Below are 21,622 nucleotides of genomic sequence, written 5' to 3'. Positions count from 1 at the left end.
GCGATAAAGCACTGGCAAAAATCAAAAGATTGGATAATGAAATCTGATAGGTATTAGTTTTGAGAATGCTTGTTATTTGTAGCCATTTTTCGTTACAGTTTTCAGAAAGGGCAGACTCTGTTGTATATCTTGAATGGTCAACTTTTTTCCATTTAGTGGAGACTATGCTACAAACGGTTTGGCATTCAGCTTGTTTTTAAATTGTAGCATATCCTCTACAATCTTAACATTGCCTTTTCGTCTTTGTGAGGCAATGAAATACATTTTGAATACTTGTGCATTTAAACGTCAGACAGCAAAAATCACTAAATTAAAATGAGAATTTCAATGTAATCTCCTCCTCTGATGTACGCCCTACTTCATTGATTGGGAATCATGCAAATGAGGTAACTGAAGAAAAATGACAATGTGGTCCATGCTTCAGTTTTCTTTGTAAAATATATTTATTATCTTAGGTATTTTGTAGGATGCCACACATTTCCCTGCAAGCTGATTCAATCGTTTTTCGAACTTGGAGCAATAGCTACCTGTACAACAAGCATTTACAATGCAACGGTCTCGCCTTTGCAAAAGTTAGAGCTTTTGGCATTGTAAAAGGCATTTTTATTTGTGTTGGTTTTTAAAACAGATAAATAAATGGCATTGTCATTTACAATGCCAATAGCTTAATCTCTGCAAATGGGAGACCTATTGCATTTGCACACACATAGAGCCACACACACACACACACACACAGAGCCACACACACACATAGCCTCACACACACACACAAAGCCTCACACAGAGCCACACACACACAAAGCCTCACACAGAGCACACACACACAGAGCCATAGCCACACACACACACAGAGCCACAGCCACACACACACAGAGCCACAGCCACACACACAGCCACACACACAGCCACACACAGCCACACACAGCCACACACGCATACACACAGCCCCAGAGCATAATTCCAAGAGCCAATGTAGTTTAAAACGTACTTGTGAAGAAGCATCCGAGGCACCGTCGAGGCGCTGACAGCTCATTTGCTACCGTGTGCTCGGGGGTCCATCACTGGGTGCTGAGGTAAACACCCTGCATCACGAGGCCGCCACTTTCAAGCACCTTAGAAGATGGAACCCCAAAAACATTGATTTAGCAGGTAATGTGAGTTACTATGTTTCTTTTGCGTAAAGATTCTTACAGCTGCTCAGCAATCCAGGTCTCAATTTAATGCCAAACAGCTGATGATCCTATGTCATGGTCTATATGACATAGGGTTAACAATCGAATGTATAAACACATAATATTCAGTTGTATAATGGTACCGGGTTCTGGTTTCAAGGAAACCCTTCTTTTAAAAACCAACACTGGGAAATGGTGAAATATAGTGATTGGCCCAGGATCACATGGTTTGGTCAGGTGGTAAAACAGAGCTGAGACTAGAAAGGAAGCCTAGAAGGGACAGTGACATGGCACTTACTCTGGTACTTTCTCCACAATCATCCTTCTGAGAGGCAGGCCCCCTGCGCTCAGTAATTGTGAGGATACTGTAATAGTAGCCCCAGTGTTTTTCTTCTCTAGATCTGCGCACAATACAGCACTATGTATTACTCTTAACAAGAACGCAATAAACCGCTCCCGTGAAACGGTTCACAAAGAACATATATCGTGGAAGGAGAGAAAAAACATGCCAAGGAAGACGTAGCAAGAGAAAGACAATGAATAGGCATAGAAGATTGGCCCAGCGAGATAGCTCAGTTGGGTAATATACCTACTACAGATTGTTGCGTATTCTAGAGGCCACAGGTCCTAATCCTAGATAGAAATCTCAGTGCGTGACTGCACAAACTGCAGAGATGTGCAGTGTAGTGCAAGTGTGTTGTAAGTAACCCAGTAGGTCACTGTTTCCAAACTCTGTGGCAAAGCTCAATGGGTTGTTTACCATTCTGTGTATCCAATAGGTAATATGAGCCAGCCGCGAAGAGAACACTGAGTGAGCTAATATTACACCTCAGGCACAGATCTGAACGTAGCCATAGGTCACGTGTTTCAATTCCAAGAAGCTCTTTCCTTTCCTGCAACAGAATGACAGTGACTCTCTCGGCACAAAGTCATACAGTATTGTTTACGCCCATGGTCACCAGGGCGCAGGTGCGTTATCTGGAGCCCAGCGAAGGGCCGCTTGCCTGATCCAACCACATAGCGTGTTGTCGGTCCACGGACACGCGCTATACTCGGGCCTCAGGGCGCTAGCGTCGAGGAGTAGAGCTCACTAGGGTGACAGTGGTCATGCTTTCACTGTGCTGCAGCCAGGTAGCTCCTGTCTGGGGTTTTGGACAACTCGTTGACCCCGTGGTGACTTAATGCACAAGGGTGAGAGCAAATACGAAGTGTCCGCTAGAGAAATTCAAAGCCTGGCCACATCTGACCCAACCCGACACGGACAGCCTGCCATTGGCAGTGGCACTGAGAGTGTGAGAGCGAGACAGCTTGCTTCAGGCCATAGAGCAGGACGGCGTTGGGCACGCATGGTGCATGTGATGGGCTGCCCGTGGTCATGGACGCAGCAGCAGAGCATGACAGTGTTACCTGGAGATTATGGTGACGGCGGGTGGGTGGCTCATAAAGAGCCTTCAGTTTGAGGCTGGAGTCGCCGGTACGGCATCAGCACGGCTCCTGGGTGCAGCCAGGGGTGGGTCTCAGTAGCACAGGCTTGAATACCTTTACTGTACACCCTAGACCCACAACAAAATAAAGGACCCCGAGGTGTAGCGCGATATGCCGCCCTGCTGCTTAAGGCACTGATGGAGATGGGCTGGGAGGGGCCATGACTCCTGGGGGCCTCAAGACTTTCATCGGACTGGACCCATAATTGCGGCAGCGCGCCCCCCGTTTAGAGGGCAGTGCCGCGCTCTGTCCCAGAATACCGGAGCACGGTCACACGCAGATCACGGATCAAGGCGCATTAACCTTCTGCGCTATCTTGCTGCGGTTGGAACCTGGGATCTGTTGATTACACACACAGCTCTGCAGCAGGCACATTGACTATCTCAGCTATCGTGGCGGAATTTAAGCCAAGAGCCTGTAAATCATCCACAAATGGCTGTAGGAGGCGCGTCAACTTTCCAGGCTAGTACACTGGGATTTAAACCAGTGACAAGCAAGCTGCACATGAATCTGTACAGGAGGCGCATTCACCCACCGAGCTATCGTCCACTGTGGCCAGTCCAGCTCTGTGCCGCGCGCGGGAGATGACTGGACTGCTGCAGGTGGGGGTGCTTGGTCAGTGCGGTGTCGAACATTATCCTACTGTGCCCTGGCCAATGGAGTCCATGTCTATCATCGCGTGCGCACAACTTAACATTTTATAAAAGCGCTGACCACGGGGGCGATGGGTGCACAGGGCATGTTTCCAAGGGCAGTTCATGAGCTTTTCTGTCGGACCGATATCGCAGGCTCAGTTACAACAAGCGCCGAGATGCCAATCTTTCACAGTGTGCTCTCTACCGAATTTATCAACAGCCCCCTGTCCGACCAACCCCCACCCCTGTTAGATCAAGCACACCCGACTGGTTCTTACAACACAACTCGCTCCTGTTCGGTCTGCTCCCTGGCTGACCTGATATCCCACGGGGAGGTGGGGGAGGGGTGTATGCGACTGGACGGTGGAGGGCTGGGACAATGGCGGACTTGGGAACACGAAGAGTGGCTGGAGATTGACGATAGAGCCTGGGAATTGTCTGACCAGTCACGTCCAATCGCTTGAGTCGTTACCCAAATAATTGAAAAACAAAAATCAGCTCCTGTAATTTCATTTCCCGATAGCCGCCCCCCTCTTAAGTATACCCGGGACTAGTGGGAAATCGAGATATTTTGCATGAGATTGGCGGTGCCTACAAAACCATTTGGAAGGCTCGGGACACGAGGTAGCAAAAGGTACATTACAGGAGGAATATACGAACTCGAAAGTTTCAAACCGGCATCCCGGAGCGGCCACGTCCGCTGGTTCAAGACGGCACTGCGGAGCTTCGCAAGTAAGCTACACCCCGGGCGCCATCTTCGGAGGAATGACAAAAACAAACCTTGGAAAAAGCAAACAAAAAAAACGCCCACCGCTGCATGATGGAGAAAAGGGGCGGAGCTTTAAAAAAACACAGAAACGCCCACTAATCTGCTCCCACAATGATTGACACATCTCTCTTTCAATGGCTAGCCAATGGAAGAGAGAGGCGGGTTAAAGCCACAGTACTGGAAAACAAAACATTTCGCCTGCGCACTGCTGCGCAGTGAACGCCAGGCGAAACCTAAAAACACCACCTCAAAACAGATTAGAAGCATGTTTTTATTACAACTGTGAAAAGTACATATATTTTTGAAGTGTGGTTCAAGACTAAAGGCATTTGCATTTCACTTGGTAGGAAAGTGAACGTTTTATAATAATACAAGCATGTTAAATATCACGTAATAAATACAATGATTTCAATCAAACAAACCTACCAATTTCAAGTTGTTTCCGATTTATTATGATTTTTATATGATGTTCTGAAAGTCCATACATCTGTGCTATCCTGTGAAAATGGGCAATATAATACAGCAAATTAGCAGAGAATAACTTTATCGTTTTGATGACATTAATTACAAATTGAAAATTTGCAAAAGTGGAATCTGGTTTATTAACAACAGTTGCATAAATGCCATCAGTACCAATGATAACTCAGCCTCCTTTCATGCATGCAATATTTGTGAGCTCGGAGTGCTACAACTAACTGAGCATCAACGAGTAGACCCAGATTAAGTGTGCCTCAACAGTGAAAATAGAGACCACCTATTGACCCATAGGAGGGATGTTTAAAGGATACTCGAAGAACAAGTCATTGTCCATAACCTAATCAGAATATGACTAGTGGTGCCAGGTGATCTAGAAAATGGAGAATGTTAAATAAACACTCTTATTTGCCCTTGAGCCAGTAGAGCATAGAAACCTAACTTCTTCCCTTTGAGGGGTGGTGGCGGGCGCTGCGTAGGTGAAGGGGCCAGGTAGGTTCTTTCCATTAGAAATTGTGTAGCCAAATAGTGAAATAGGGCAGAGTTACCCCTTAATTTGATACAAGCAAATCAAAATATTCCCATGGTGTGCCAAGCAAGCCTGGCCCTCCATAAGAGTCTTTGGGGTGCATTTTTATTACAAGCAGATTCTGAGACAACATAGCGCATTTTTCAGATATGTTCTTATTAATAACTTTTAAAAATTAAAAAGACTACAGGGGATACAGGCAGTTCACAAAAAAGAATATCACTAGGACAACCATCTTTCATACAATATTACTTCAGTACTACATTTCCCTTCAAGCCCACTACTATGAGAGACCCGATTAAAGGTTAGGAGGCAGAATCTCATTAGAACAAGCAGGATTTAAACATACAAAACTGACCACACCACATACCCTCAGGCAATAGACAGAGTTTACAGGCTCAAGCAACAGGGCTATCTCTCAGGTTATGTCACCCATCAAAGCTTGACCTGTGAGCGGGTCAGAATAATCTTTCAGGTTAGAGTCTCAAACAAAAGTTGTGATTATCATTCTTCTGTCAGCTTTAATATGTGGAACTGTAATATTTCTACACCCAAACATTTGCTTTACAGTAAAAAACAAAAAAAACACATATGCGTTAAATTAACAAAATAAAAACAAAGCCCCAAAACGAAAACACCCATTTTTTTTTAGGTACTTAATCATTGGCAAGCTTACTGCCAGGTTCACCGAGCCTTGTGTCAGAGACTTATGACCAAAGACTGTACAGCTGACAGTGAAAGGCCAGATGTTCGTTTGAACTGTTTTATTGGTCGCAAGCTCTACAAAACCCATTCACTGACCAAAATTTTAGGGACTAATTTGTTTTGTACACTGGACTATTGTATGGCCTTTACTGCAGGCACTATGGGGCCCTCCTTTCTAAAGTATACAGCAAACATGCTTAAAATAGCATTGTTCTACATTCTGTGTTATGTATAATGAAAAAAAAATATATATATATATATATGTTAAAAAGGAATATGTTACTTGCACTGTAAGCATCTATTCGTATTGTGTTGTGCCGCAGATTCACATGCTATTCATACTCCTGCCATCCAGCGTTGGGAACCGGGCTCTGAAAGTTGTTCTTCCCCGCAATGTTTTTTCGGCATTGTGCATAGTCTCTCCTCCCCCTCAAGGTATTGCGCATCTTCAACGGCTCCTTTGTTTGATAATGTTTTTTCCCTTTGCCATATAGAGAGTGATGATATAGTCTGTTAAGTTAGCTTTACTGTTAAACATGCAGTATTTTTGTGAATATTTGTCACCATCCAATACCCACTGGGGTGGGGGGATGCATGTGAATCTGCAGCACTACACACTAAGAATAGATTCTTACAGGGTAAGTAACACACTCCATTTGTAGCATGTGTTGGTTGCAGATTCACAAAAAAATTGTATTTGAGATTTATGAAGTGATTCAAATGGTGGACCCATGAGTCTTGTTAACACATTGTTTAAGTTCCATGTAGGTATAGGTGGTGTACGAGGTGGAATGACTCTTTTTAATCCTTACATAAAGGTTTGATGATAGGAGTGTGGAAAAGGGATTGCTGCTTCCTGTTTTGTAGAGATGCTGCAATGCTGATAAATGTGGGCATATGGAGGTGTATGCTAACAGGGGATTTTTCCAAATGTAACAAGTAATTAAGTAGTTGTTCTGTTGGAGAGGATGGATTCATATTTTGTGACGCACAATAGCGAAAAAAACATTTCCATTTAGCAGCATAGCATGCCCTTGTGGTTGGTCTTCTGGCCCCCTTAAAAATATCCATGCGACTGTATGTATGTCCTCATTGGAAATGTTTGTACTCCTTTTAACACAAATGCCAATAAAAAGAAAAGTTAAACCTAAAAATATCCATGCATTCTGGAGATCGATTTAAGTATCTAAGTAACCAATGATTTAATCGATTAAGTTAGGCTTTGTAAGCCTAATATGGCTTAAGGAGCCATATTGTAAGATTAAGCTGTGGAGTGTTGGGCTGTCTCGCCCTGCCCCATCTGTGCCGGAGAGCGTTTGGATAGTTGGGTAGCTTCTCGTGAGGGACTTGGGCTAGCTCTACTAGTGTTGTGTACCATGGTTGTCGAACCCATGTGGGAGGTAGGAGTAACAAGGTTAAAGAAGTCTGTCTGAGTTCCCTGACCACTTATGGAATGAGTGGGAGAGGTGAAAAGCGTATGCAAATTTCCCTGACCAGTTCACCCATAGTGCGTTCCTTTTGGATTCAGGGTGTGGGTGTCTGGTTGCGAAGCTTTGGCCTTTAGAGTTTTCTATGGTGGCAAACAGCTCTATTGGGGTGACCCCCGTTGAAAGTATTGATGTAGTAATTGAGTGTGTATTTCACACTCTTGAAGCTGTTGCTGTGTCCTACTTAGCAGGTCTGCAAAAGAGTTGTCCTATCCTAGTTTGCTTTGTGCTAGGAGGTGGACTTTGTGACTGTTTGCCCATTTCAATATGGTCTGTTCTAGGCGTGACAGTTGAATGAAATGGATCCCTCTCCGTTTCTGAATGTAATACATTGCGGTCATATTGTCTGTTTGTAGAAGGACATTTTCTCCTGTTATGTTTGGTAGGAATGCTTTGAGAGCCATACAAATGGCTAATAGTTCCAACATGTTGATGTGTTATGTTTGTTGTTGTGTGGTCCATTGTCCCTTCCTTTCAGTATGTTCGAGATGTTCCACCATTGTAGTGTCAGATGGACCTTCGGGGAAAACAACGCTAGCTCGTCAATGTTGCCCCCACTTGTGACCAGCGGGATGCTAAGTAGTCTTGGAGGGGTCTCGTGTGTAGTCTTCCATAAGGCACTATTGCTATGCATGAAGCTATAATCCTTAGATGGTGCATTACCATTTTGGCTGATAGGCAACAATGTGGTTGAAAAAGTTCCAGTTGGTTCTGGAAATTGAGAACCCTGTGTGGAGTGTGGTATACCGTCCCCGATTCTGAATTAAGTGTCGCTCCAAGATATGGTTGTGTTTGGAGCGGTTGAAGATGGGATTTTGTTGCACTAATTGTGAAGACCAATTTGTGTAACAGGTTGACTGTGCTTTACGGTGTCTTTTAGACATTTGACTTTGGTTGGACTCTTGCTCAGCCAATCTTCTAGATATGGAAATACATGCATGTTTCCCTTCTTAATTTTGCTGCTACAACAGGTAGGCATTTTGTGGACACCCTTAAGGCTGTTGTCACCCCGAATGGTAGCACTTTGAATTGATAGTGACGTCCACTTACCACAAACCGTAGGTACTTGTGATGTGCCTGGTAGAATGGGATGTGGAAGTATGAGTCTTTCAGATCTAACACAGTCACGAAATCGCCCTCGTGTAGTGACGGTATCACGTCCTGCAATGTCTTATGGAAGTGTCCTGACAGTATGCATCGATCGAGCAGGCGTAAGTCTAGGATGGGTCGTAGTGAGTCATCCTTTTTGTTATGAGAAAGTAAAGGGAGTAAACTCCCTTGTTGAGATGCTTCCTTGGGGCAGGTTCTAAATCCCTTTTTAGTAACAATGCCTTTACTTCTTCCTTCAGCAGATGTAGATGCTGTGGATTTAGTATGTGTCTTTTTGCCATGATATTTGGTGGCCGTTGAGTTGGATCTAAGCAATATCCCTGCCTGATTATTTGTCGCACCCACAGGTCTGACTCTACATCTGGCCACAAGTTGTGTAAATGTTGCATCTTTCTCCCGACTGGTGCTTTGTGACTGGGGGAGAAGTGTAAGCAAGTCACTGTTTAGGTGTAGAAGCCCCCTTATTAGGTGCACCTCTACCTCTTCCTCTTTTTGTATCCACCTCTATAATGGCCATAGTTTTGCTGGTGGTACTGTTGGTTCTGGTGTTGCTATCAGGTATTGTCATTGGTAGAATGGTTTGCAGCCCCTTTACCTTGATAACAGCGAACGGCTGCTGCTTCTGAGGTGTGGTTTGTAAGGCACCCATTGATTTGCCGGTATCAGTGTATTTGTTAATTTTTTCAAGCTGCGTATCTACAGCGGCCACAAAGAGGTTTTCCACATCAAAGTGGACATTCAGAATTTGTTGCTGCACACTGAAGTCCTAAATGTCTAACCACGCATATCTACACAGCATGATGGAGGTATTGATGCCCCTCGCAGCTGTGTCCGTTCGTCTAGTGTACATTTGATTGTGGCATTAAATATTTGCCTGCCCTCATTTACTAAGCCTTCTTCTCGCTTTTTGTATTCATCTGGGAGAGGTTGCATCAGTTCCTGCATCTCATCCCACGTTGCTTTGTTATCACGGGAGGGTAGCCCCACTGAGTTGGCAATCTTCCATTGGTTGGCATGCCCAGTTGCCACCCTTTTGCCTGCAGCATCTAACCTCTTGATTTCTTTATCTGAAGAAGGCGCTTCTCAATTGCCCTGTGCTGCAGCTCTTTTCCCGGCAGTTGCGGCAACTAGGGAGTCTGTGGGGGGGGGGGGGGGGGGGGAGTGGCCCTGATGTATATAGGGTCTGTTGGTGATGGCCTATATTTCCTCTCAATGTGAGGTGTTAAGACCCTGAATTTGACAGGGGCTTTGAAGAGGTCTTTGGATACATTCAGTACAGATATTATCATGGGCAGTTATTGAAAGGTGCGTTTAGTGCGCGAACGTGTCTCAACCAAGAAATCGGTTTGACCTGCAGTGCTTGGTGTACATTGGGAGCTTGCAGTACTCTGTTGCTCTCTGAATGACACTGATAAGAGGAGTCATCTGGTGGTGATGCCTTTGATGGTCTGGGCCAGGGAGAACCATGTCGTAGTCATCTCACACGTCTATGGGGGTGGGGGGGGGGGGGTGAATGCCTTGTGTCCCCTGTGAATCTGTGTCTGTGATTGCCCCATTTTCCTCTTCATGTCTAGAGGGTGGTTGTGCTTTTGGGGAGCTAGGTGGGCTAAAGGTCATTGGGCTTGTGGCCCTGTGCTCTAGTGCCACTTTTTTTGATGAGGGTATTGGCAGAGCCTACTGTTGTGCCTGGATTTTGGCAGTCTCTTTATTTTTTTTTTGCATTAACTGTTGCAGTCCCTCAAAAAATATACCCAGTTCCTAAGTTGGCATACGAGTGTGTGTCTTTTTTATCTTCTTGGAGCCTGTGGAGTGTCCTCAGAAACTGCGTGTGGCTTTAAAACCTCAAATGTATGGCTTTTCTTCTGTCCTGAAGCGTGACCATGATGTTTGTCTGTCCTCAGAGCAGAGGGCTTCTTTGTTTTGGAGATACTTGATCCGGATGTTTCTTACGATCTGATGTTTTATGTGGGGTTAAAGTTTGTTTTTGTAGCTTTCAGTGCCTATGTAACTGTCGGGGCCAACTTGCGCTTCAGTGCAGATGTGGTGTTGGAGCCATCCTTGTGATGTGGTTTTATTGACCGATTGGTATCATGAATGTTCTCATCCCATCTCGGATCCCAAGCATGCTCTCGGTGTCTACCTGATCCTGGGGGCTGTGGCCCACCATAGCATGGTGCGTGCAAGATGACCTTGGCATATGATGGATCAACAGTACTCACGGTACGTGGCGTTACCTTGGTCCTTAGTCCCGAAACATGGATCGGCGAAAGCAATGTGGGCCCCTCGACGTGTAGAGGAGCTTGTAAATCACCGGAGGGCTAATCGGAGGCAACAGTGGGGGCTGGCGATGACTACCCTACCTCCTGTTGGTGCACCGGCCTAAATTTCTTTCTTGCTATCATGCGAGGAACTCTGCATCGGCTGAAATCTTCATGGTGTGTGCCAATCAACTGTCTCTTCGGGTCCATAGTGTCTTTTTGTTTTTAAATGCGCAGGCTGTGCACTGGTTTTTTTTTAATGTAGGGACATGCACAGATAACGCACTTTGTAAATGTCTGAGTGTGCATACTTAGCCCCGCACTGAGAGCACTGTCAGAAAAGGTCTTTCTTTTCTGGCAGGCATTCTCGAGTGGCGCGGGTGTGTCGCTCGATGGGTACTCACTTCCCCGCATTTTGGATCTGTTGGATGTAGTTAACTGGATGTCCAGTTGAATTTTCTTTACCGTAGGCATAGAATCGTTGAGAGCTCCAAAGCAGTCAGTCCGAGCCATATGGCAAAAAAAAAACAGTCTAACAGAGCCACAGTTGAACATGCGCAATACCTCAAAGGGAGGACAGATGACGCACAACGCAGATTATAAAACTTCCTTGAGGAAAAACAACTTGCAAAGTCCTACCCAAAACTAAATGGCAGGAGTATGCATACCATATGTATCTGCAGCCAACACATGCAACACATCTTCAAGCGTGTGGGGGGGCTCGAGCCTCCCAACACGCCCCGGGGCACAAAAATTGAAAATTGGGGGGTCCATTATGGACCCCCAAGCCCCGGAAACCACCACCTCACCAGGGCTTTCAAATTGAAGGGAGGGGGAGTACACGGCCCCCCTCCTGGAGCCAAAGATGGCCCTGGGGAACGCCAACACCCCAGGGCCGGCTCCTGCAGTGTCTCTGGGTGCCCACCCCTGGGACACTGCTGTTTGCAATGCTAGGGCGGGAGCACGGCTCCCGCCCTACCATAGCAAACTCTGCTTTGGATTTTGGAAGCGAGAGCAGGGAAACCTGCTCTCTCTTCCAAAATCCAAGGCAGAAGTGCTTTTCCACATGGGGAGCTGCATGTCAGTAGCTCCCAGTGTGGAAAAGCAATGCCGGCTCCAGCAGGAGGCGGGGAGCCGGCGGCACTGTGGGGGAATTGGGGACCCCCCCCACAGTCCCCAAAGGAAAGGCCAGGCTTAAAACGCGACACGGGGCACGTTTGCACAGTGGTGCAGGGAGGGGGGCAGAATCCTGGTGGTCCCTCGGGCCAACTAGCCCACCAGGTACCTCCAGTAAACGCCACAGGACTGCTTCCTGCTCCAACTTAATAACATATGCCAACGCGTTTCACGGTATTGCGCCGCTTCTTCCTGGGCTGCTGAAATCGCACAAAGCGGCACGCATTCCTTCATTTCCATTTGATTTATTAACATGCTTGGCCCCAATGGGCGTGCGCTGTCAGGTCTCTTCTGGTATTGCATGATGGGACATAGAGTTCCCGAATGCGAGCAAACGAGTAAGTTCAATGTGCATGAGCCCCCGCATGTGCCTCCGTTCTAATCGGTGCTGTAATAGAACACCAACACAGATACGAGATAGATATATAATTAATGTTTAAAAATCTCCAACGACACACGGTAGATAAAAGAAGCTTTAGAGTCGATCACCTTCACCTTGCATGGTGAAGGTGATCGACACACGGGACGCCGTTATTTCAACGAACTCCGGTGGTATCCGAGACTAATGAATTGTGGAACCATCCTAGTACAGCAGCACATTCCTGCGTATGTGTCCGATTAAGGACTGTGTCGTCTCTAAAGCTTCTTTTATCTACCGTGTGCCGTTGGAGATTTTTAAACATTAATTATATATCTATCTCGTATCTGTGTTGGTGTTCTATTACAGCACCGATTGAGACTGTCCCACCTTATTGTGTCTTTTAGCACTGATAAAGATTATCGGTCCTGAGAAGTTTTTTAACTCACTGGGCGAGCAGGTTTTATAAAACATAGGAACTATCTACTGTAAGCTGTTCCGTTCTGAAATTTTCGAGAATCTTTGGGGAAGAAATTATATATAACCCTGATGAAGGTGGTCTGACCATGTGATCCACCGAAACGCGTCGCATAACACAAAGAGGATTGTGCTTTATATTGATTAGAAAATAATTCTGACGTTTTTGCTGGATTAAATTTTCTGTCTATACCTCCTTTTTAGTAATAGGAATTCATTGTTTCCTTTCATTTAATACTCTTCCCCGTCTTCTTAATTATTGTTGAATTATTATGTTTTAAAAATTGCGTTGTGTAATAAATTGTTCAGGATTTTTCATAATTTCGTTTGCGTTTTGCCTCATGAGTACAGTATTTTGTTAGTCTATTTTTGTTTTTATTGTTTGTTGAATGTTTTGTCATTTTAATAAGGTGTCCCAAAGGGATTTTTTGCTTGACTTAACAGTCCACTTGGCACCCCATCCCTTTGGTTGTGGGGTCCCTCTCTCTTTTTTTAGAGTATATGATTTTTAACTCTTTGCCCTCTAATGTGTTGCTGTGATAGTCATAATTTTTCAAGGAAATAGGTCCCCAGTGGGCTGACAGACTGAAAGTCCTGCTTCTATCACTTTAGATACCCGCTAGGTGTGTGTATATATATATGTGTGTATATATATATCTGCTCCACAAAACGTGATCAAGTCATCAAGGCGAGTGTATCGCCGAAACGCGTTGGGATGTGTTCCTTATGCCTGATTTCATGCCATAAGAAATGGTATAAAGAAACCTTGGACCACATTGATTTTATCTCGGACTGGAGTGTATTGACGTGACTTGATCACGTTTTGTGGAGCTGATACGAAAATACAGGGAGACCTCTGACCCTGTGGTGCACCGCAGTGAATGTGTCCTGGTGTGTTCTCGGAGGACGTGAAAAATGTATATATATATATTCACCTCCTACCAAAGCAGAAATCCACGGGGGTGACACAATACTGTGTGGATTTGAACAGTTTCAAAATTAGTCCTTCCCCATAGGGGAGGTCGTCTCGCATAAACATAATGTCTGTTCTGTATCCCTTCAAATAAGGTGTCACATGTTTGGGCACTAATGTACAATTACATACCATCCGAACACTTCAAGCTGAATGTTAAGAACTGTGTTAAATAATCATTTTTATGTAATTATTTACTACGTACGTGTGTGTGTGTGTGTGTTTTTGTGCTGATTGGGCTATAATGATTAGTTAAATCTAACTGCTCTGTAGTGGGGTAACTATCTCCACCCACCATTACAAATGATAATTTTGTACAAACAATAATGTAAAATAGTGGTAAATCATCACAAATGAGACTCGAATTAGAGAAATTTTAAATTAAATCGGCGTAAAAATGATTTGTCCCTTCGTGTTTTAACATGATCAGAGTGTTAGCCGCACGCGGTCTCGGAAAAGGTCATTTATTTCTAACAAGAATTGCCAAATGGGAAAAATAATTGCAAGTGAGACAGATCACTGATAATGAATGACCTATCGAATCAATGGAAAAACATTACCCTGGTACCAATACTTTCAACGGTGACCATAACAACTGTAATGGAAATGAACAGACTATCCAACTAACCATATTTCTATCTAACAAAACAAATAATATTGAGTGTAAACCTACCGGGACTTCAAATCCTTGCCAGAGATATTTAGTTTTGTCTCCAAACTGTTTTTCTTTCCCTGTGATAAACAGATTGAAAACACTTATGAAATTCTAAGGTTTCTAGGACACATAACTAAATTAAGAGATTATAGTCTGAATTACTATTTAAAAAACAAAAGGTGAATAAAATATTTAATTTGCATTGCTAGGACAGGTTACATCATTTATATTGAGCGCTACTCAACTCAAACGTTGTCTGTGTAGGTCTACAGAGCTGGAGAAAGGTTGTTCTTGTAATGTATGCTTGAATTTGAGAAAAACGTCTCCAGGTGCAGTGTAGCTATGAGAGAAATCCATAACCAGACGTCAGACCCGATACATTGTTCTTCAGTTTAGCTCAAAATATTTCAATGCTCGTCCCAGCCAGTAAACAAAAAGTTAGAGTATAAATAGCTATGCTTTGACCTAATGACACAATCTGTGCAGAATGCAAAGCCTGTTGATGTGGATTCTTGATTACAATTGGAGCCAGCAAAACATGGTCCCGTAGAGTTGTGTAGGGAATTATGTGGCATGGTCCGCGGTGTAATTATGTGGCTAGTAAACATGTGGTATTGAGAATAGTGGAATTATGAGGAGTGGAGCTGTGTGTCATGGAGTGTAATTATGTGGAGTGGTACTGTGTGTCGTAGAAAGGCATGTCTTGGAGTGGAGTTACGTGGAGTGTTGTTGCATTATGTGGTGTGGAATGAAATTGTGTGGAATGGAATTGTGTGGAGTTGAATTCTGTGGCGTGGAATTGAATAGTGTTAGGAAATTATGTTGAGTGGAATTATGTGGCATGGTGTGCAGCTCATTTATGTAGAGTGTTATTATGTGCAGTGTAAGTATGTGGTATGGAATGGAGTGAAATTATGTGGAGTGTAAATATGTGGCATGGTGCAGAATTTAATTGTGTGGAGTGTAATTGAGTTTTAGGAGCTGAATGGAGCTATGCAGGTAGAAATTATGTGACATGGAGTTTAATTAGGAAGGCTGGAATAGAATTATATGTATTACAATTATCTGAAGTTGAATTGTGCTGAGTGGAGTGGAATTATGTGGCATGGAGCAGAGTGGAAATATGTGGAGTTTAATGTGTTGGATTGTAAAAATGTGGCGGGAGTGGAATTGTGTGGTGTGGAATTAAAAGATGTTGAAATGTGTTGTTTGCAATGGAATTATGTGGTGTGAATTTATTTGTGTGTTGTGGAATTGTGAGGCACTTATTTGCGTGGTGCTGTGTTGCATTATTATTAAATGCTTGTTGTCTTCACAAGGCAGCGGAGCACGGGGTGCAGTCTGCATTGGTTGGCTATATTGTCCAGTAGATCTGCTGGTTCATTTCTCGCTAGGCATGCTCTCCTCGCGTCTTTTCACAGGCAGATACGGATTGCTGAGTCACGCTTTGTTTAGTCAGCGAGCCAGCGGCGTTTATGCAGCTTTTCCTTCTAGCAATATGTTTATTTTAAACGTGCACTAGCATGAGGGACCGAAATCAAGTTATTCTATTCCTCCTGCTATACCATGGCAGCAGCAGCTTTTCTGCACTGATGTTTTCTTGGATGCCCTTTAAATTGCGAGCATCTACAGGGGCAATAGTTAAAACAAGAAATTAAATGGTTCGTCTGTAGAGGTTTTCAGTTTTCGGTCCAGAAACGGCACGAGGGCAGGTGGGGAGAATAAACTGAGCAAGGTAAAATAAATAAAAAGACAGACATTACAGCACGATCTGTGGAGAGGAAGAAGCAACAGGGATGGGGGCGGATGGTAGGCGACTGAGCGAGTGAAAACACAAACACTCATTTGGAGTGCTCAAAGACAAATAAAAACAAGCATTTACAATGCAATAGGTCTCGCATTAGGAAAGTTTGAGCTATTGGTATTGTGAATGGCAATGTTTTTATTTATGTGTTGGTTTTGAAAATAGCGAAATTAATAGCTTTGGCATTTACAATGGCAATAGTTTTAACTTTTGCAAATGTGACACCTATAGCATTTGTAATGCAATATGTGTTGTATTTACGTGACTTGGATGTATTGATATTACAAATAACAATGGCTTTTATTTTTTTTAATAATTAATACTTAAATAAAAGTTATTGTAATTTGTAATGGCAATAGGTTAAACTTTTGTAAACAACTTTTGTGATTATGTTCAGTGTATTTTATTGTGACGAAAATACAAGAACAGAAGTGAAATATTAACATCTTTTTTGTGACATTTGTAATAAAGCTTGAAACATTGAAGAACTTATTTTAACCATTTGATAGACAGAGTGAGGGTGATAGATAGAGTGAGGGCGATACATAGATAGAGTGAGGGCGATACATAGATAGAGTGCGGGCGATACATAGATAGAGTGAGGGCGATACATAGATCGAGTGAGGGCGATACATAGATCGAGTGAGGGCGATACATAGATCGAGTGAGGGCGATAGATAGAGTGAAAGCTATAGATAGAGTGAAAGCTATAGATAGAGTGAGGGCTATAGATAGAGTGAGGGCGATAGATGGATAGGATGAGTAAATGGATGAATGGGATGATGGATAGATGGAGTGGCCAGAGAGCAGACAGAGTGGATGTATATTGCTTATTGGCTATGCGGATGGTTTTTGTACTTTGAACAAAGGGTACCAGATGTGGTGGGTTTGTTGGTGCAGCTTATTGACATCTAGATGGATACTGTAGAAAGAGCAGACAAACTGTCTGGAATGATACTACATACTGGATGAACAGATAGATGGCTGGATGGATGGAAAGACGGACGGACGAATACATGGATGGATGAATGGACGGACGGGAAGACGGACGGATGGATGGATGGACGGATGTACTGATGGCTGGATGGATGGACGGACGAACGGATGTAGTTGCAGGCTACAGCATATACCATTTGACCCTCACTCTATATATTACTGCCAGGTGCTTGCTCCGACCACCCAACATGTGTTGAGGATACCCACCCACCCTTGCCCAATCGGAAGCGTGGCCAATGGGTCCCAGAGTGCAAAGTGCTGGTAGTTAAGATTAAGCCATGACCAGGAGTAAGAGTTACACACAACCTGGACCATTTGCCAATTATGACTCAACGCTCAATCTGTTGAACTATTTAGCAAGTTTATCGTCTTTATAGAAACCCATATACTTTTTGATCTGATTGGCTGACAAAAGCTCAGTGACTCATCCTAAAGCTATCCCTGGAATTCTAGTGGCACCGGCTTTCTTTCTCAGGGGTGTATATCTTGATAATAGCGTGAAATATCTCAACTGAATTCCCGCAGCTGGTTCACGCCCTGATATTTGGGGGCTTCTCATTAATGTTCCTTTAAAACCTTTGGTACTTGAAATCGGACACTGGATATCCTATCTCCGGCCCTCGTGCTCAGCATCTGTGGCAAACCCCGCCTCTGTTCATTCACTGCCAAATTAGTGGGTTTACAATGTACTTGATTTTTTTTCTCAGTTTGAAAAAATATATTTCTGTCTTTGGTACTGCGGGGTCACATTTTAGAATATTCCATAGAGTGTATAGAACATATTCTGCTGTTCTTTCCTGTTTCCTGGCAGGTCCTTCCAATACCCGATGGGTGACATGTTAATTTTGTCTTCCCACGTGCCCTTCTTAATAATGCTCAACGTATTTATTTAAGGGGGGTAAAGTGAGAGTCATTTAAGAGTTGGGACCTTACCAATGCCGTGCGAGTAGGGAACTGCCCTTAACCGGCCATGGCTTTTTATTCACATCATTTGACCAGTCTCGATAACTACATAATCTCTAGTGCTCGTTAATTAAAGACTTTAAACCTCTAAGCGCGTGCTTCTTTCTCTAAACGCTTCCTCGAGTAGTGCTAATACCCTGTCTTTTTCTGTGTCACCCTGTAATCATTCTTTCGGGAATGTGTCACTAACAGCTCACGAGCCCGAGGTATTGTAAGCTTCCGTCCTATTAAGCGCTGGTTTCACGGATGAGGACAAAACTACGTGCCATAAAACATCAGCGCCCTATAAGAGCCGACCCTACCCCCTCTGAGGGCACAGGTGACCGCGGCGTCTATTGGCAGGACTCTCTCAGCGTTCTGACAATGCCCTCTTCCGGCCGTGCCCTCCCCGCCGGTAACAACTGGAGAATACCCAGAACTCAGAGTGCTGCAAGGAACTCACACCAGACGCATTAAAGCACAGCACATCCGTTCCCTATTGTGCTAACTGCGTTTTCGGTTCGCTACCTGTGGGGGAGCAAGGGCGCCCCCAAAAGTACATCTCACCACAAACAGACAGTGAGAGGAACCGATGTTTCACAAAGTAAGCAAAAATAAGACATTTTCCAGCCAGCAAACTTTTCCATCACAAAGGCACCACAGTCAATCAGGGCACATTGTCTGGGCAAATACAATTCTTCGCTCTGCGGAAACTGCTTTTGTTTCTTAGACCACACGGTGCCCGCTGCCTACCCACCAAGGGTGCCCACCGGCCACTGGCAGTGACTGACCTTTTATCCTTCAACGTCGAGCGGATGCAGGGATGAAACAAGCCGCCTGGATCAGGGAGTTTAACACGCAGGGCATGCTTCGCTCTTCAAGGCATGCTTAGCCCTCCATGAAGCACAGAGTCCAGGCTCGGCAGAGTGGTTCTGTTATTTTTTTCTCGCGTGTGTTTTCTCGCTCCGTACTTTTCTCCTCGCGCAGTATTTCCCTTCACCGCCTCTCGCTCCCCCTCCTGCCCCCTTTAGTTTAGTGCAGACCAAACATCCTCTCCTTGTCCCAGACGCGGTAACGTACAGTCCGCATCTCAGGTTTCAGACGGGGCTTATTAATGACTTTTTCAGATATGATGCAGGCTGGTCATCCACTCACGGACAGCCTTTTCAGACGCCGTGGATTTATGAAACGTCACATGGTTTATGTTGTGTGGGTGATAAGATATCGGATAGATGCACAGCTAGTTTTGTTGCGGTACTCGTAGAAGAGTCTGATTAATGTTTTTCGGTGCTCCTAAAGGTGACGACGAGGGTCCGACGGCGTCTTTGAAACATTGAATAGAAGTGAAGCTAGAGAACCTCTAGTTTCATCCCTTTAAGGCACACGTTTTGTTGTCTTTCTATTTGAAAAAAGACTTCCACTCCTTTATTTACTGGTGCATACGTGTATATTTAATTAATTTGCATTTAACTTCTGTTTCTTTATCTTCATTACATTTTCGTATAGGTTTTAACCAAATAAACTTCAGGCAATGTCATTTCAAAATGTCCAATGCATTTCGGGCATTGTTTGCATGCCCTTCATCAGGGAATCGACACTGTGAACATAATATAGTGACAGTTATTAACCTATTTAGTGATAACTGTAAATCATGTTCATTACAAAAAACTAAAGTAAATGATGTCTACACATTCTGAAATACATGAGTATTCAATGATATCAAGCAAGGTTCTAAAAATGGTAACTATACATATACATTTACATGCAGTTGTATTTCAAATGACATGTGCAATAAAAAGAATGATTCAAAAACGATGTATCACTTACAAGCCTTTCCTCATGGGTTTATATGCATCTGTGAAAAAGCATGAGAGGAAGTGTCAGTAATGCTGTGTGCGCGTATAAGTGTAACGCTCGGTATGCCTACAGCCTCACGGCTGTGTGAGACTAACCTGAAATGTTGGTTTAGCGTGCTCGGGTCAGTTAACAGTCTTCCGTGGCGTGCACAAAGACGGACTCTGGCCGCGTTTTGCTGTTATGGAAAAGTTCCGGTCATGTGACCATGAACATGATAGATAGACTATCGGTGTTACCTGATAGTGCGGGGAGGCTGTGGTTATCGAGGTGGTCTCTTGGTGAATAATGGGTGATAAAAGTATGCAATTCTTTCCACACAAAAGCCGACAGGCTTAAATGAAAGAATCGAACTGTCATGCTACCTGTAATTTTCTCTGATGACCGAATCTTGTTAATACTGTGCCCGTTCATATGAACATCAGACACAACCTCAGACACACTCTATCACAGCTTACTCCATATACACGTTTCCATACACATTCCCAGAACCAAGAGGTAACTCCACATATAAAACCATTGGTTTCACATGCAATCCCAGAATTACGAGACAGCTCTAGGTATAGAGCAACCCACTGTTATGCCACCATCCCAGGGTTCTAACCCCACCCGGGACATTTTTTCTCGAGCCGTACCCTGACAACACCACCATTTTTTAACCGACCCGCCTCAATATTTGCATATTTTTATCACCCATTATTCACCAAGAGACCACCTTGATAACCACAGCCTCCCCGCACTATCAGGTAACACCGATAGTCTATCTATCATGTTCATGGTCACATGACCGGAACTTTTCCATAACAGCAAAACGCGGCCAGAGTCCGTCTTTGTGCACGCCTCGGAAGACTGTTAACTGACCCGAGCACGCTAAACCAACATTTCAGGTTAGTCTCACACAGCCGTGAGGCTGTAGGCATACCGAGCGTTACACTTATACGCGCACACAGCATTACTGACACTGCCTCTCATGCTTTTTCACAGATGCATATAAACCCATGAGGAAAGGCTTGTAAGTGATACATCGTTTTTGAATCATTCTTTTTATTGCACATGTCATTTGAAATGCAACTGCATGTAAATGTATATGTATAGTTACCATTTTTAGAACCTTGCTTGATATCATTGAATACTCATGTATTTCAGAATGTGTAGACATCATTTACTTTAGTTTTTTGTAATGAACATGATTTACAGTTATCACTAAATAGGTTAGTAACTGTCACTATATTATGTTCACAGTGTCGATTCCCTGATGAAGGGCATGCAAACAATGCCCGAAATGCATTGGACATTTTGAAATGACATTGCCTGAAGTTCATTTGGTTAAAACCTATACGAAAATGTAATGAAGATAAAGAAACAGAAGTTAAATGCAAATTAATTAAATATACACGTATGTACCAGTAAATAAAGGAGTGGAAGTCTTTTTTCAAATAGAAAGACAACAAAACGTGTGCCTTAACCCCTTTCATGCTGGTGACGAACCCCAGCCGTCACGCTCCGTGGTGCTCGTGTGCTGATGACGGCTGGGGTTCGTCACGGCCCCGCCCTGTTCATTTGTTTACCACACAGCGGCGGAAACGGGCCAGCAGCGAAGGGGTTAAAGGGATGAAACTAGAGGTTCTCTAGCTTCACTTCTATTTTATGTTGTGTGGGTAACATATGGCTCCCTCCCTCCAGCGCGCGAATGGTTTACTCGCAGCCTATCCCGCCCTCTGAAATTACCCATTCTTAAAAGTGTGTTTGGATTGAGTCGGGGG

General features: G+C 44.0%; 1 protein-coding gene across 4 annotated transcripts in view; it reads right to left on the bottom strand.

Annotated features, from left to right (window-relative positions):
- The window catches only part of NUB1 (negative regulator of ubiquitin like proteins 1), a 398,514-nt gene that overhangs the window by 272,252 nt on the left and 104,640 nt on the right, over positions 1–21,622 (bottom strand). For all 4 annotated transcript variants that reach the window (XM_086941460.1, XM_086941462.1, XM_086941461.1 and 1 more), the window contains 2 exons: positions 14,282–14,340; positions 4,488–4,558 (listed from right to left, as the gene is read on the bottom strand). In XM_086941460.1, the coding sequence (XP_086797586.1) occupies positions 4,488–4,558; positions 14,282–14,340 (130 nt within the window). The remainder of the gene's footprint in view (positions 1–4,487; positions 4,559–14,281; positions 14,341–21,622) is intronic.

The sequence above is a fragment of the Lissotriton vulgaris genome, chromosome 10 (genome assembly GCF_964263255.1).
Source record: "Lissotriton vulgaris chromosome 10, aLisVul1.2, whole genome shotgun sequence".
Classification (NCBI taxonomy): Eukaryota; Metazoa; Chordata; class Amphibia; order Caudata; family Salamandridae; genus Lissotriton; species Lissotriton vulgaris.
The sequence above is the reverse complement of the archived record's forward strand: the minus strand, read 5'-3'. Positions and strand labels throughout refer to the sequence as shown.